The 18,349-nt window shown below is 32.4% G+C and overlaps 1 protein-coding gene across 1 annotated transcript; it reads right to left on the bottom strand.

Annotated features, from left to right (window-relative positions):
- Window positions 1-952: 952 nt before the first annotated feature.
- On the bottom strand, window positions 953-4,216 carry LOC143043061 (uncharacterized). The gene is made up of 2 exons (XM_076215553.1): window positions 3,890-4,216; window positions 953-1,753 (listed from the first exon to the last, which is right to left on the bottom strand). The coding sequence occupies exon 2, from the start codon at window positions 1,742-1,744 to the stop codon at window positions 953-955; it is 792 nt and encodes a 263-aa protein (XP_076071668.1). The 5' UTR covers window positions 1,745-1,753; window positions 3,890-4,216.
- Between the last annotated feature and the right edge of the window lie 14,133 nt (window positions 4,217-18,349).

Below are 18,349 nucleotides of genomic sequence, written 5' to 3' on the forward strand. Positions count from 1 at the left end.
CGAACTATCTTTCAAATGATGAAAAGCGCAAATGTTCCAACGAAGGGTATGAATAATCGCAAGAGTCTGGAGATGCTTCGGTTTGGCTGGATACCAAAATGGAAGATTGAACAGAAATATCCAATCTATCATGTCGAGCATCCGTATTACCCAATCCTGGTTCAGTTGCATTTTCTTGTAAAGAGGATAGATTTAGATGTTCCATACTGTCGCTTGTAGATGTATTCGTGAAAAGTGAGCTAACGTCGCAATTAAAGGAGACTGTGGATCGAGATGTTCTAAGCTTTTGTTTGATTGGGTATCACTTACCGTCCTTAATATTTCAAAATGCACACTTCTGCTTGATTGACACTGGCTGTCGTTGTTTGATGAAAAATAAGTCTTCTGATCTGTTGAATCCTCAAGTGACGATGGCAAAATTGAAGAACTCAAAGGCAAAGCAAGACTATTTTGTTCATCTTTTCCATGTTCGTGTCGGTGACGCTCATAAATATGTGTTTGCCATGGATTCTTTTCCAGGAGGATTTCATAATCTGCAAGTGCTCTGTCTTCAGCATACTTTCCCTCTTTTGCTAGTCCCCTGGCTATTTGTAAATATTTCATCGCAGCTTCCATGTTACCTTTCCATTCTTCTAGTCTTGCTCTAGCAACTGCAATAAACATTTGTCTCCGATGTTCTAGATTTTTTAGGGGATCAAGTTTTAGTATCATTTCAGCTTCTACAATTGATTGCATGGTTGGTACATAATTGCGTACAATATCACAAAACTTTCCGATACCAAGATGAGCAAATGCCATTCGTAAAAGAAAAAGTTTCGTCCAAAATAATCGCAAGTCTTCTGATTCGTCGTGTAGCGTCCAAAGTCCTCTATCGGCTTCAAACAAAATTGATTTCCGTAGTTCTTCGTCATTGGGATTTTTCTCAAATTTCGATAGTTTTACAACCACATTTTTATATAACATATCTGTCACTTCTACAACTGGTGTAGGCACTTACTAATGCTTGTCTCATAAAATCTTCCGCTTCTTCAAAGTCACCAATTGTAGAAAGAACATCAGCTTGTCTTCCATACAGAATTACCTCTGATAGTGCGGGGTTTGATGTACTTGAAACATATCGTTTCATTTCCAAATACCCTGGGTGATCTTTGCTGACAATTCCCGCAATGTTTGTGAGTGAGTCCATTTCTGCAGCTTTCAATGCAACAAACTTATCACATGCATACATCTTTTGCACGGGATCGTCGATATCAATGATTGATTTCTTAATTCTCTCTCCTAAATCATGAACAGCAGATAACGAGTTTTTAAACATCATTGCATGAACTTTTTGTTTGATGTTCTTAAATAATTCTCCAATCTTACGCCTATTACAAGTGTCCGCTCGATTTACACGGAGTAGAGCAACTTTGTTACGACTTTCTTCGTGACAAAGGAATAATTCTTTGGCAAGATCCCTTAATCCGTTAAAATATAACACTTTTACAAGCTGTTCAATGTTGCAGTTCTTTGTTGTCTCGTTAATTAGTGTTTCACACATAACTCTACGGGGAGCATGATTTCTTTGCAACTGAAGCATTTCTTGGTAAAAGGGTTCGTCTATTATGTAGTTTTTTCTAAGAACCTCTGCCATTGGGATAGGATAAATGTGGTCTACAAACTTTGCACCAAATTTCTTTACAGCATTTATTTCTAGATCATCCATCTCCATACGCCCTACACCAATGCGTCGTTGAGACTGCATGGCGGTTTTCTGAAATAAACAGATAATGAAACTCTTCGTTTATTTTTTCAATTTAATAACAATTAAAAACATTTTTTGTTGGCTTCTGTGTTAGAATAATTTTTTTTTTTGAGTTGTATGGTATGTCTGCAATGAATTCTTATTGAATGTTTTATCCCATTTATTCTCACATTAACGTATTTTGTCTGCTAGGATCGCTCACCTAATTTAGTGCATACTATATATAACTATGATTCAATTATAAGGTTAAGCAAGCTGGTTTTATAACCAGGTTAAGCCGACCATTTTCTTCGTAACTGCTTGTGACAATTCAAGTATATGACAGTAGTTTTCGTTTCATTTGGTAATACACTCTAATTTTATACTGTTTTCTTAACATGATTTTCAACAACAGACATTCTCATTATATGTATCATAAACACAATCAAATACTATGAGATTGCAATCTAATTAAAAAAAAAATTCAGGCAAAGGTGACTTCAATTGAATGCATGTTCTATCTACCCTAGTGTTTGGTGGAGTTTTTCATAGCTAAGTCTTTAGTTTTCTACACGGGATTGTTTGAACTTATATATCCTATGAAAGGATTTTGTACCAAAACACCGATGAAGGTTGTTTTACATTTTGATCGCCAACGTAGCTATTTCAATGTGTACTAACTGTACATCCTGCTTGTTTTTGTCCTCATTTGAAGCAGAATGCATACAAAAATCTTGATCAAATACAAAATGGAAGAAAAAAAAAAACATCCAGCAAAGCTCATTAGTTTCATTTTCATGTATTTTGATGATAATTTCATGTTATTCAATAACCAAGATTTCTTAGAGTGCTTGCACCTCGTTTATCTTAGCGAATTTGAGATTAAGAATATTATCGTAAAATAAAGTATATTTCATGCTTTGATATTTTCCTCGATATTGAATTCGCACATGAATTTGGTGTAGGAGAAATTTCATTTAGGTATTTTTCAATTTGACGTGGCTTTGTACTTATAGTTATACATCCCATCATTGTTTAATTGTCCTATGGTAAATTTTTGTATTCTTGTCTTTCATTTTTTCTAATGTGCTTTGTCTATATGCCTTTATTTGTTGCTTTGTTACATTTGACGTGGCTCTGCCCCTCATAGTTTTATTGTGCTGTGTTAAAAAAATTGTAATCATGCCTTTTATTTTTGCTTATATGCTTTGTATATGAGCCTTTTTGTGCTTCATTGTTACAGATGTCGTGGTTCGGTACTGTTACATCCCGTTTTAGTGATTTTGGTAATTTTTTGTATTCTGGCTTCATTTTTGCTAATGTGTTTTATATATATGCCTTTTGGTGTTCCTTGTTTTTATAGTAATTAAGATTATAACATATTTTTGACTGATGTACCCCTATTTTTGACATTTTTACCTATTGAGTCTGCTTGTTTTGTTCACACATCGTTGTCAATATAATGAAATTTTACATGACTGTCAATATAAGTGAGTGGTTAAGTTAGCTATAAAACCAAGTTAAGTCCACCTGTTTATAAGAAAATGTCTGCACCAAGTCAGGAATATGACAGTTGTTGTCCATTCGTTTGATGTGTTTGAGCTTTTCATTTTGCCATTTGAATAGGGACTTTTGGTTTTGAATTTTCCTCGGAGTTCGGTTTTTTTTTTGTGATCTTACTTTTCAATTAGTTCTTAAAAACGTTCCATTTGATCACAAAGAATAAAAAGGGAAAAATCAAACAATAGAAAAGGGCCGACATGAGTGACTATTGGATCTCTTTCAAATCAAAAGTGAACAAATTATGGTCAATACTCCTGTTTTTCTCACACAGATGGTATATCTCCCGATTGACATATAGTCAGGTATACAAAATGTATCACTCAGAGAAGGATTTATAGAAATATAAGAAAATAGAAAATGCGTAGATATATGTCGATGAAAACTCATCGGATAACAGGCTGTTATTTGGTACGCCGTCAAGCACTTGTCGCCCCTTGTGTGGAAAATTTATAACGCACAAACAGACCTGTCGCCCAAACCAAATTCCCTAAATAAAAAAATACACTGTAACTAAATTTAGACAACCATTTTACAAAGCAATCGTTACTTTTATATATATTTTTTGCGCAGGATACTGGGGGTGCATATTATCATGATACTTACCCAGTCGTTTTTTGTGTGTCTATATATTTGTCAATATGTGAATTATATATCCTTGTTTAATATGAGTTCCAGTTTAGCAAAATCCATTCAGTTACAATGAAGAATATTGTACTGTACATGGTATGTTAAAGGAAGTATATTATTCTTGCATTCAATTTATTTTTGTTTTGATTAAATGGCCTTGTTGTTATCAGATTATACTTTAAAATAAAACCAGCGCACTCTGTCAAACAGTCACATGTCGTAGAATGAAGTAACATGCAAACGCGTTAAAATGCATTTTCTTTACCATGAAAAATGACGAACACAAAAACATTATCTCCATAAATGGAAATACACTTCGAATCAATAAAAAAAAACATTATCTCTCAACAATTTTATACGTTTATACCAATAAGAAAAGCAAAACAAAATATTATGTAATAATTTCCTGTACACTTAAATTTAATTTTTAAATCGTAAAATATGCATGTTGCTTGTTGTAATTGAGTTCGGAAACTGTCTTCATGTCTAGATACGCTATTGAAGTTTATGTAGAGTGCCATTTAAAACAAATACATATGACATGCTCATATTTTTCTATATTTATCTTTCCATTATTAGGTAGTTGAATACTGTCTGTTTCAACAATTAGAAAATTCGTATAACAATTCAAATAAGTGCATGAGATTTAAAAAAGAAAAGAAACAATACCTTCTATAAGTTCCATGCGTTCGAAGAGCTTTCGTGGATTTACCTTCATCAGGAATGTTCAAAGCCAAATATTTGAAAGCCAAGGATTTACAAGAACCGAAACAACAGATGAGCTTGCTGACCAAACATTATCTACGTACTTGATTATAATGTTACAAAAAAAAATGTTACCACTCACGTGTGAAAAAGGAATTCGAATATCAAAGTTTACTTAAATACAAAGAAGGAGACTAAATCAAAGCCTAAAGTTACAATCTAAATGGCAATTGATTAAAAAGTCTTAATCGTAGAATAAAATAATAGTACTGTTATGGTATAGCACAATTATAAAGAAAATATTTGCTTCACAATATAAAACAGTGTCCTTCTCTCCAAACAGAATTATCAAAGACCAGTTCTGCAACGTGTATCTCTTCTTAATAAGGAACAACCAATTAGAGTAGCACATGCAGACACGAGCTTCTTTATACGAATAAACCACGCCTAAATTAGATGTAAGCTAGCATTAGGCCGAGAAGATCAATCTATCAAATATATCAGTAGTCACTATTTTCAAAAATAACTTTTGGTGATTAGTTATTAAGATACGAAGACAAAATGGATCCAATATGTTTGCAAACAAGATACGAAAAGCAAAACAGTTTACATTTCTACTCAACTAAAACTGAGTAGCAGTAAATCAATTTTACTTCTAAAAAGTATTCAATTAATGGATGTTCTTTTTTCAAAGCAAACGTATCAATGTATGTATCCGATATCATTTGTGAAACAGTTATTCCATTACGGTCAACCAACTCGTGATGGCGTCCGTAAAATTTTCGAAGGGATGATTTCAACTTCCCCATTTGGAACTCTTGGTTTAATAGATTCCTTGTGAGCAGCAACCCTCTATCAAGAAAATCATGATATGAACTGCAAGCACGGGAATATCGTATTCATTGGGAGATATTTACCCCGTATGCAGGTGCTGCTGGGATGTAGAAATGGAAAGTTAACCATTGGAAAGTTGAAATCATCTTTTTAAACCTCTCACACAATTAAATCAGTCCACAAAATACGATGTAGGAGCTAATGACTGTGCTATAAAAAAAAAAAAAACAGAAATTGGGAGTGGTCTTCGAAATTATTTTAAGACATTTCATGGTCATGATCTGTTTTACAGTGAGTGCTCTGTATTTTAGACTTTCTAGATTTTATGTGTATTTGTACCGATATTTTGACAATTTTACCTTTTATGTCTGTTTAGTTCACGCACCATTGTAGATATAATAGAATTTGATGCGACTGTCATACAAGTTAGAGGTGAAGCGCTATAAACCAGGTTCAATCATCCATTTTCTACATTTGAAAATGCCTGTACCAAGTCAGGAATAAGACAGTTGTCGTCCATTCGTTAGATGCGTTTGATCATTTGATTTTGCCATTTGATTAGAGACTTTCCGTTTTGAATTTTCCTCGGAGTTCAGTATTTTTGTAATTTTGCTGTTTTTTTCACATATATTTCTTTCTTTTTAAACATCGATACAACGGATTGTCAATTTCGATACTGATTTTAACCCTTCAGTAGACCACTGTAGGCTTTTAAACCTTTGTTAAGGGGGCTCCCGGGTATAAATCTTTTTTTTTCTAATATAGGATTTCGCTATATTTTTTTATAAATGAACTGTATCATATACTTAATAGAAAAATGAAATAAAAAAAATGGGGTCACCGTTCATTTAAGCTCACAATCTGCCTCCGGAAGAAGCATACATTTTTGTTAATGTCCTTTTTTTTAGTTGAACTAATAGGAGAAATACAGGTAATATCGAAATAAAAAAATAACCTAATTACAGAAATCGCTTAAATTTTACAATTATTTAGTTTATGTACAGCTTATTTGAAAACAATAATAAAAAATATAGGTCACCGATGAGTTAAAAAAGATATTTCAAATTAAATGCCAAAAAGGGCATTTTTGCACCAAAGGGAGATAATTTGGAGCTTTTTCAATGTTATAAACATTTTAAAAGTCATCTGGGGCCAAACCTAATCGATTTTTTTGGTTGATTTTTTAACCTTATCATAACGTAATAACTAACAGTGTAAAAAATAAAATTTGTAATGAAAAAATAAAGATTTAATTTTTTGCTGAAATTTTTGTACCCGGGAGCCTCCTTGAAGTTCGGAGCATGTCTCCAACTGCATAACATTCAAGGTTAAGTTTATCGCCATGTTTCAGCAGAAATTAGCATTGTGTTAGACCCGAGAGCTTGAAGCTGGGAACAAAAATAGAGTCAATATTTTAAAATCAGTTGAAAAGAATGTTGTAAAGTCCTTAGAAACTGAAATTCCTTTCTCCTTTCTTCAAATTATGATCACTAAAAATAATATCATTAATATATTCGTAAATCAGCCCTAATACGGACGAATCAGCATGTGCTATACGGAAAACGTTCCACTGTCGATACAAATCAAGAGATATTATTGCTTTTCGAATAGGGTCAATACGGAAAAAAACAGGGCCAATAAGGAAAAAAAAAGGGCCAATAAGGAAAAAAAAACAGGGCCAATAAGGAAAAAAAAAACAGGGCCAATAAGGAAAAAAACAGGGCCAATAAGGAAAAAACAGGGCCATAACGGAAAAAAGCCGTATTGGCCCATGACTCTTGGAGTCTCAGGTCCATTACAGCTAACCTCGAATCTATAACAGGGCAAATGCAGAAACAGTCAGTCAATAACACTATATTATTGCATCCTGTTTGTACTCTTCTGGTTAATAATAACAATAAGGGTTTCGATAGAGTTACAGGGAATGTAATAACGTGGTTAACGTAATATGGTACTTTTCGTGACTTCATATGTGAAAAGTAAAAATCACAAAAATATTGAACTCCGTGAATATCCAAACGGAAAGTTCCCTAATCAAATGGCAAAATTAAAATCTCCAGCACATCAAACGAATTGACAACAACTGTCATATTCCTGACTTGGTACAGAAATTTTCTTATGTAGGAAAATGGTGGAATACAGAAATTATCATAGAACAATACCTCAATGACGGGAAGTAAAAGTACCGAGCCATGTCAAATGGATACCACCAAAAGAACAGACTAAACAGTAAAAGTAATATTTATAAAGACAAAATAAAAAAATACTATAACACGACGAAAAACAACGTGAGTACCCAGAATCTATAATTCAACAGCATTGTGTATTATTTGTGATGTTGATACGTAATATTTATCAACTAGGTCTTGGTACCTTCCGATGAACTTCTTTGGAAAAAGGAAGAGACATACCCCTGGTTCATAAACATTCTGCTCAGACACTGGTGACATATTGGGAATAGATTTAGTTTCCTACTGATATTAAACATTATTTTGAAAAGGAATATTGATACATGAAACCCTGCTATTTTAGAATTGTATTTGACTTAATTATGTAAGATGATTTTTTCTCAATTTCATGAGAAAAAAATCCTATGAATTTATTTTTAAATTAGATACATTTGTAGCAAAAACGTATGTTTCCCCCTTAAATCATAAAAATTGAATAGATGTGAAACACACTAATTTAGAGCATACTTATGTTTAAAAGATCGCTTGCATTTCATCTATCCCGAAGACTGGCAACTGGAATATAACGAATGTAAACTTTTGCTTTGTATTATATTAAGGTCTTTCCACTTTTCGTGGAAAGACCTTTTGTTTTTCTTCTGACTTTTTATTTTCTTCTGCCGTCTGAGATGCTTTTTTGTTTTTACATTCATATCGAATGGATGTTTGGCCAATGATGTTGTATAGTAATGGGGGTCATAAAACTCACCCTGTGTGACCGAACACTTATTCTTATAGGAGTTATCCCCCGTCCCCCTTTCTTGATAACGCTATATATATCTCTAAAACGGTAAAAGATTTTAACAAACTGTTGTCACCAAATTGTTCGTCTTCTCTTAAGAATGATTTGATTAATTTTGACTGGAGTGATCGGAAGACATCTTATGGGAGTTATTTCCCTTTGAAAATTTAAGATAGGCGATATGTTGGATAAATTCAAACGGTATAAGTCGTATAGGCCTACAGTCTTTTCATATGAAGTCCTTGGTCCATGTGAAGGACATTGATGTTAAGGTCAAAGGTCAAGGTCATGTTATAAATTTTGAATTTTGCTTGTTATCGTTATTCAAAAGAAACTGTTACAGTAAATGATATGATGTGTCTGCCAAATAACTGTTTACAATCAGGCGCAACTTCAGCCTATATCAGTCAAAGTGTTTTGGTTAACCCTTATAGGAGTTTTCTCCCCTTATGTATTTGAAATCAGTATTTCTCCACAATCATACAAGTGATTGACCTCGGGTCTTCCGATTTGAGTTCACTGACCAATGACCTTGAAATTGAGGTCAAGGTCAAAGGTCAATTTAACGTTCTAGATTTTGACCTTTACTGGAAATTCTTTCTGGTTCATTAAAAAACAATTCTGTATAAACCTATTAATCTTATCTTTTTTTTTTATATATCAGTCTGATTTACCACATTACATCAACACGGAGTGACATTTTCTAACATCGTTTTTTTAATTTCTTTTTCACAAATTCGAATGAAATAAACTACTTTTATCCGAATAGGGGCATTCTATATGCATGAATCAAATGGTTTTCATAGTTATTTTGTATAAACATAATCTGAAACTTGGTAAAAAAGGAAATATTTACACAAAATTGATTTTTCGGATCGTGAAAGATCACGTAACGCTTTTTGAAGATCGTGAAATGGATCATGAAAGATCTGATGCTACGGAGACGTTGAAATTATTGTTCAATAATATGATAATCAATATTTGTTATTGGTATTGAGAAAAACTAGATTGGCCAAATTCCTCAATAAATTCAAGCATTTCAAAGTATTAATATTTTCAGAAAATGAAAAGAAAAAGAAATAACAGCTATGGCAATAAGAAAAGACATTGGTAAACAAAACGCCGAAAAAATAAATCCAGTGAAGGGTGGGCCAATGATACAGGTTGAAGATGCAGATAACATTGCAGAAACAACACACGCATATTGTGAAGATGATATGGAAATGAATGAGATTGTGAAGGTATTGCCAATTGTAATTAAAGAGGAGCCAAAAATGAACTGCTACGCATAAAGACCATCAATATTATCGCTTGCTGGAGATATAAGCGGGGTAACAGGAGATTTACTTGTACAAATAATACAAACAAATTATTATTTGTGTATGTATGAACATGTTATTTGTATAATAGTTGGCTGATTGTAGCGTAAAGGTTTTTATTGTCATGTGAAGTACTCACTTATCACGAGTTATAGGATAACTACATGTTGTATTCTAGTATTGGATCCTATAATCACATGTCCGTGCTTATATACCTGTATGTTATAGCGCCATGGTAACTGGTGTATGGTGTACATGTATGTCTGCATGTTTTATATTTCACGTCAATTGTATTTGATATATTGAATGATAGTAAGTTGTCTGGCTGTCGGTCAGGGTTTATATACTTTCGACCTTATGATCCGAATAAATTGGTCAAACATAACTTTTACATTTATCAGTTTCTAAGTTACTGTACGGATCGAAACACCTATATTTGGTGAACGGGATGTTTGTAGCGATCTGTATGGCATGGTTCATCTGGTCATTTACCTCTTTTTATGAACCATTGACATCGTAAACGTATTTGACACTTCTGGTAAAACCCTTAATATTACAGACGTTCAACAAATATACTATCATGAATAAAGCAGACGAGACAGTTCAGCATTTGCGCTCTGGTATTCCTTAGTCTGTTGTATATAGTTATCTCATTGGAAATCAATCCATATCTGCTACTATGGGGCGCCGAATACGGGGCGCCGAATGGGACTTGAACTTTTTGTAATCAAATCAATTTTGTGAACACAAAATTCAATTCTGTCATAACAAAATCATTTTTGTCTTACAAAACTATGTGATACAGACATGTTTTATGAGAACTTCAATTTTGTAATGACAAAATACATTTTTGTAGACAAAATTCAATTTTGTCAAATAGGTATGCAAATATAAACTTATTTGCATACAAAATTGACTTTTGTTACCTGATATGGAAATTAAAACACAAAAGTCAATTTTGTGAGAGAAAAATTGAATTTGTACGCAATTAATATGTTGATTAAATTAGCATCCTGGGATTTTGTAATTAAAATTATTTTTTTTTGTAGACAAAATTGAGTTTTGTTAGACAGAAGTGAAAATTTAACACAAAATTGTTTTTGTCGACAGAAGTCAATTTTGTGTCACAAAAGTCAATTTCGTCTACACAAAAATAAATACAAAATTGAACTTTGTCATGACAAAAATGAATTTTGTGTTTATTTTTGTGTAGACAAAATTGACTTTTGTGACAAAACAAAGATCAGTTTAACAAAATTTGTAGCATACTACAAATTTAAATTTTGTCATACAAAATTATCTTTCAGTGGACAAAAGTTACTTTTGTCATGACAAAATTCATTTTTGTAACACAGACTTAACTTTTGTTACCTAATTTGAAAATTGGGCGACAAAAGTCAATTTTGTATGCAAATTAGTTTAGTTTGGATTTTGTGAACTAATTTGCATACAAAACTGAGATTTTGTCACAAAATTCAATTTTGTGTTTGTTTTTGTGTAGACAAAATTGAGTTTTGTTAAACAAAAGTGAAAATTTAACACAAAAGTCAATTTTGTGCCACAAAAGTCAATTTTGTGTCACAAAAGTCATTTTTGTGTCACAAAAGTCATTTTTGTGTCACAAAAGTCATTTTTGTGTCACAAAAGTCATTTTTGTGTCACAAAAGTCAATTTTGTGTCACAAAAGTCAAGTTTGTCTACACAAAAATAAACACCAAATTGAATTTTGTTAATTGCCTGAATTTCTATTCCAGTTATACCAGTACAGATTTCGACTAAATATTTTCTTTTACTTTTCGGACAGGTTTTGCATAATATGATCATAATATGCTTGAAATACTCCGACTCATATGAAAATAAGAAGAGATGTAATATAATGAGTCATAATCCTAAAAAATGTGTAAGCATACATTGGCTGTAAGTTTCATACACAATAATATAGCTTATATATGACTTTGTTGATTAAATATTTTAGAAGATAGAAACTTTATACCGTAATGCAATAGATTGTCATTTCATAAGATGTTATACATGAACAGAAAAAAATAGAAAGGTAGTACATGTCCAATTTGGGATAAGTCTGGTTTCCATAAAGTTACACTTAATAAGGTAAAATATAAGGAAATTCCAAAACTTAGTTGAAAAGGTAGTGTTACGAATGGATGGTCTGACATAACAATGATATCTAAATAAAGGCAAGAGTAGTATACTGCTGTTCAATACATATACAACAATATATATTATATAAGTTTGGGCTTGTATCATATTTTTTACGGTTTATATGATCCGTTCATCATATATTGACTCTTAAAATTCAAGAGTCTATCGAAAATTGAGGGTAAATTATATGGCCTTCCAAATACCGTTTCGATCCCTAACATCACTGAAGAGACATATATTGTCGAAATCTAGATCTGGTGAACAAAAAAAAAAATATTGACACCTTGTGTTTGTGGCATAACATCTTGGCCACAAGTTTATTGTTTTCAGTTTAGTATTAAATTTATATTAAGATCCATTTTGTTACATCTTGTGATCATTTTTATTTGACAATCGCCAATGGCAGTCAGCAGGGTTAAAGAACATCAGTTGTTCGACCTGTTAGTCAAATGCGTTTTGTTTAAATATACTTTTTCACTTTTTTGGTCTTTTGGAAAATGTTGTTTGTGCTGTTTTTAGACCCTTCTACAACGAAATTTGTTTTACATGCACACGTATAAAAATTGCGGTTTTTATCCAACGCAATCATAGGTTTGAACGTATATATATATATATATATATATATATATATATATATATATATATATATAAAGATATATATATTATACATATTGGTCAAGTCTTGAGCTTCGTAGGCTTATTATTTTGACAGAGGTTCAATTTCAACACCGTAAATCCATCACTAGAATGCATAATTGTGAATTAGTGGTCTTACACCTGATAACAAATATAACAATGATATATAATGGCAACAGTAGTATATAGCTGTTCAATACACATACAACAAAATATATACTGGTCAAATCTTTAGCCGCGTAGGCTTCTCACATTGACAGAGGTCAAATTTCAACACAGTAAATTCACCACTAGAATGCATATAATTTGTAATGTACCAATATTCAGCCAGTCCACACGGATACACATACATCAAAAGCTTTTCTTGGCAATCATGGCTTTGCACCTTGCTGATATGACAAGTATGAATAATATCGATAAATGTAAATAGAATCGGATTAAACTTTCTATGGTTTGGTACAAACCATTTAGCCATTGTCAGCATTGGAATGGTTCAACACCAACTGTAACACCTTGTCCACAACGACCACATGACATATTCGTCACTTCTGTCCATTCATTGAGGAATAAATCTAAATAATGTTAACCAAAATTTTTTTAACAAAAATACTGAACACCGAAAAATATTCTAGACGGAAAGTCCCTGAGACAATTGCCAAATTAAACGCTCAAACACATCGAATGAATGGATAACAACTGACATATTACTAAATTGTTACAGGCATGTTCTTATGTAGAAAATGGGGGATTCAAATTGGTTTTATAGCTTGCTAAACTTCTCACGTGTATGACAGTCGTATAAATTTCATTATATTGACAACGATGTGTGAAAAAAACCCAGACATATAGATAAAAAATATCAAACATGGTGATACAGCAATCTTAATCACAACAAAACAAGCACAAATGTCAACAAAGACAAACAAAAATGCATAAAGTCAAGCCCATTGGCAAAACCGAAAGACGAGAATACAAAAATTGACCTTGTACATCAGCACAATGACGGGCTGAAAAAGTACCGAGCCACGTGAAATGGATACTGCCAAAAACCAATATAGACTAAGGAATTTGTCTAATAGTTTATCATTTCATTTGCAAACAAATTGTGTGTAAGTGTGCAATAAATTATAAAAGTGTTGCAATGTTTACATATATTCATAACCCCATTTGATTTTATAAGCAGTTGCATCACTTTTTCCTTTACATTTTTTTCTCTATCTTAATAATACCTTTTTCATACTAACCACCAATTCCATCTATGAATTGTTTCTGATGAGACTTTATCGATTTTTTTTTTCAAGTAGTTTTATAATGTTTAATTGGTGTCTAGCCATTTTTATCTATTTACATTATATTACAGAATAATTCCTGCAAGTCATCCGATGACATTTACTGAAGATAATATAAAGAACTTTAGCGAGGATTATTCTCAGATTGACGTCATTTGGAATTATTTCAAAATTAGAATAAAATACTATATCGATTAAGGGTTAAGCCGGGCTTCGAGTTATGCTGAAACTACCTTCTCTTGAGGCGAAAAGTTGATCCTAAAATTCCCAAAATCTGTTAAGAATACACACTATCTGGGTCTCTTTCCTCTTTGAAAGCAATTAGATTTTTCTCATCTTTTGACGAGCATTCCTCCAAACTAAGAAAAATTGTAAAAATTGGTCCAGCTTTAATTCATAAAAAAGAGATACCAACATCTTCTTGTAGGGAGGGATAAACCGTACTTTATAAAAGAAACCTGATTCAAACTAAAATATCTCTGAAACTGACATTATTATTATGTTTAATTTCATTATTGACAACATATTTGTAACGTTCAGATGAATTTTTATTTTAAGTACAAGTATCCTTTAACTTCATATTCCGCTATATGGATGTTGTCCTCTAACAGAATAACTCAAATCGAGGGCAAAATATATCAGAGGGACATTCAAACTTATTTGTAAAGAATAAACTGATAACTTCGTGATGGCTAAAAAACAAAAAGACAAACGAACAATAATACACAGAACACAAAATAGAAAACACAAGAATGAGCAACATGAACCCTGCCATTTTGTGATGGCGTCCGTAAAACTTAAAGGGGTGATTTCAATTCCCCTTCACCTCTATCAAGGAATTCATGATAGGTATTAAAAGCGCTGTATCATCTGGGAGATATATAGTTCATATACAGTCGCGCCTGGAATGTTGCTTCATAGAAATGGAAAGTTCACAATCGGGAAGCTGAAATAATCTCTCTTGTTATAAAGTTTTCTTTTCCACCGACCTTCATTGTCAATTTTTAGATGTAAGTCAAGATATTTCTTCTTTTAGTGTATTAAGATAATTCCTGTCAAAGAGCAGGAACATTTTTTTAGCCTTATATTCATATGTACTATTTGACTGAATTGTGTACTTTATATTTAAATAAAGGCAACAGAAGTATACCGCTGTTAGAAAGTCATAAATCGATTGAGAGAGAACAAATCCGGGTTACAAACTAAAACTGAGGTAAACAACGAAACAATAGAAACACCGAAGTGCAACAAAAAACCAAAACAACAATGCAACACACACAGAAACGAACTATAAGATAACAACTGTCCTTTTCCTAATTTGGTACAGGACATTTTAAGAAAAAACGATGGGTTGAACCTGATTTTGCGGCTAGTCAAATCTCGCACTTTTATGACAATGTTAAATATTATGTATAACACTAAAATGACAATATTGCATGACAGGTTTGCAGTACAAATAAATGCAAGAACATTCAGGACAGAGAAATAAACAAATAAATATTACAATAGGGCATTTCGACATGCTAATAGTTATGAAAGGTACCAGGTTTATAATTTAATACACCACACGTGCGTTTCGTCTAAACAAGACGCACCAGTGACGTTCAGATCAAAATTGTAAAGAAAGCCAAACAAGTACAAAGTTGAAGAGCATTGATGACTCAAAATTCTAAGAAGTGTTGCCAAATACGACTAAGGTTATCTATGCTGTAAAACGCTGTAATGTTTCCTGTATCCCTAATATACTTTGACTTTCATGTAACCATCTTTGAATAGCCATGTCTAATACGGAAGAAGGATTGGATCAGCACTTCATAATATCTACCATGTTCACTGCGAGTTTAGAACAAACTCTTCCGATGGATCTGTATGTGGACATTTAATAGATAAAATAACGAAAACTCCAAGGGTCATTCAAAACGGAATGCTCTTTATAAAATGGCAAAATTAATAACTCAAACATACCTATCGAATAGAAACCAACTGTTATATTCCTGACTTGGTACAGACATTTCCTTAAGAAGAAAATTGTGAATGATTTAACCTGGTATTATAGCTGACTAAATCTCTCACTTGTATGGCATTCGAAAAGAATTCCATTACATTGACATCATTCTCAAAGAAATAACCCACAATGCTTTTCAATACAAAAATGGCAGCATACGTTATAAACATATTGCTTTGGAATACCATACGGCATGTATATGCCCCCGCCGTCGCGGAGGGGGCATTAAGATTTACCCTTGTCCGTCTATACATCCAAAAGTTTGTTTCTGTTCTCTAACTTTAGTTTGCCTCAACCAAATCTTATGGAACTTATACACACTGCTTATTACCACAAAATACAGATAAAGTTTGAATTTTGGTGGTATCACTTTTACTGGTTTAGAGTTATCCCTCTTTACAAATGGAGAAATTGATGGACTTTTTGTTACCTATAACTTAAGTTTTGCTTATACTCAATACTTATTACCACAATACTCAGATCAAGTACAAATTTCGGTAGCGTCACTTGTTATGTCCCTTTATAACTTTATATGATATGCAAGCAGGGGCCCATCTGTGTCCCTTGGACACATTCCCCATTTATTTTCATAGCGAACAAAAAGTAAAAACATTCTTCACAGAAGAACAAGTAATAAATATGCTGGAGTTTCTCATTGACAATTCATTTGTTGAATTTGAAGGTTGACTTTTTAGCAAGTTGTCGGGTATCCTATGTGAACGAACTGTGCGCCTCTCCTTTCGACCTGTTCTTATTTTCCTATTAGTCGGAATTCCTTCAGACTTAAATATACATTAATATATCCTCTAGTCCAGACTTAATTATACATTCATAGATCCTCTAGTTCAGACTTAATTATACATTAATAGATCCTCTAGTTCAGAATTTTAAATTATACATTAATATATCCTCTAGAACTAGAAAAAAAAAAAAGAAACAACAGAAACGGCTTCCTCATCCTCTTTTCAAGAATTATATCTCAAATTTGATATAAGTGGTCATTTCAATACTAGAATATATGACAAGAGCAACGATTTTAATGTTGAAATTATCAATTGTCTCCACCTTTGCAGCAATATAATAACTTTACCTGCATATGGAATATAATTTCCTAACACATTCAGTATTCGAGAGCTGGTAGCTGCTGCTCAGAAATTATAAAACGTCACCAGTGTCCGAGAAGACAGTTGACGAGCCTAATTTATGTCAAAGAACGTCTCGTCTTGTTTCTCAAAAAGTTCATTGGAAGATACAAAGACCATGTTGATAAATATTCCTTATCAACTTCACGAATAATACATGATGGTATTGAAGTAGAAATGCTAGGTACTTGCGTTGCTTATGATCCTAATTACCTCTTTTTTATTCTCATATAATTTTGACCGTTATTGTTTATTAATTTTTGTTATATACTTATGACGTGGATCATAACATATTCATCCTGGCATTGTGCCATGGTCAATTTTGAGTTCTTGTCGTTCAGTTTTGCTTATGTACTTTGTCTGCATGTCATTTGTGTTTCTTTTATATACAGTTATTTGTTATTATAGTGATTAAGATTATATTAGAATGTTGACTGCTGTACCCCAGTTCTGACGTTTTCACCTATTATTTCTGTTTTGCTCACACATTGAATCAGACGATTTTTTAATTACACATGAGGAATGGTGGTATACAGGATTGAAAATCAAAAGTTTTGATAGAATAAATTTCACAGACAGAAAGACAGAGACATAAAATTATCAAGAAGTTCTTTAGAGTCAATCTAATAAACAATTCCTTTCTGAAAATGCAGATAAGCAGGCAATGTACTGTTGTTTGTAAGGAATTTGGTGAGGCTTAGGTATATAATAAATTTCTGCCATTATCCTGAACACCTGTTCTCACCGGAAATAAAAATTTTCCAATCAATGGTTGAAACCAATTGATCTGTTATTGTAAGATGCCTAAAGTGTGACTGACTATTACTTGTCAGTGTATTTTAACAGGAGTAAAACAGCATATGTAGCAAGTTCATCCTGGTTTTCGTTGGGTGTTTGTTCATCCATTTTTTTTATTTTCTGTGCAGTGTTTTGTGGACTGTTGTTGATCTTTTTGTCCCTTTTTCTTGAGGTCATTCTTTTGTCTGTTTTGCCTTTAAATTGTTGTTATTTATTGCCACTTTGTATCCTCTACCCTGTACGTTGTTATCTGACTTGACAAAACCATAATGACTATTACAGTTCTGGTTAGATATTTCACTGAAAGAGGTATATTTTTCTTTTGTTATAAATTAGACAGATATTTTTTGAATTCAGTTGTTTCATATTTTTCATGTCAGGGCATATATATAGTGGACTATAAGGTATTGTTTTATTTCTCTTTTTCCCTATGGGTGCCTAAATTTGCTTACATACACATCATTTTGATAGCTGTCTCATTGGCAATCATACCACATTACCTTGTTTTTATATGTACTAAAACATGATTTTAAAGTACAAAAACTCCATAGAGAGCTATGATATAACAGAAACAAATA

Source organism: Mytilus galloprovincialis, chromosome 1, assembly GCF_965363235.1.
Source record: "Mytilus galloprovincialis chromosome 1, xbMytGall1.hap1.1, whole genome shotgun sequence".
In the NCBI taxonomy this organism is placed as follows: domain Eukaryota; kingdom Metazoa; phylum Mollusca; class Bivalvia; order Mytilida; family Mytilidae; genus Mytilus; species Mytilus galloprovincialis.

Excerpts from the sequence above, each read along its gene's own strand:
- LOC143043061 (XM_076215553.1), bottom strand. The coding sequence starts at position 1,744 with ATGCAGTCTCAACGACGCATTGGTGTAGGGCGTATGGAGATGGATGAT.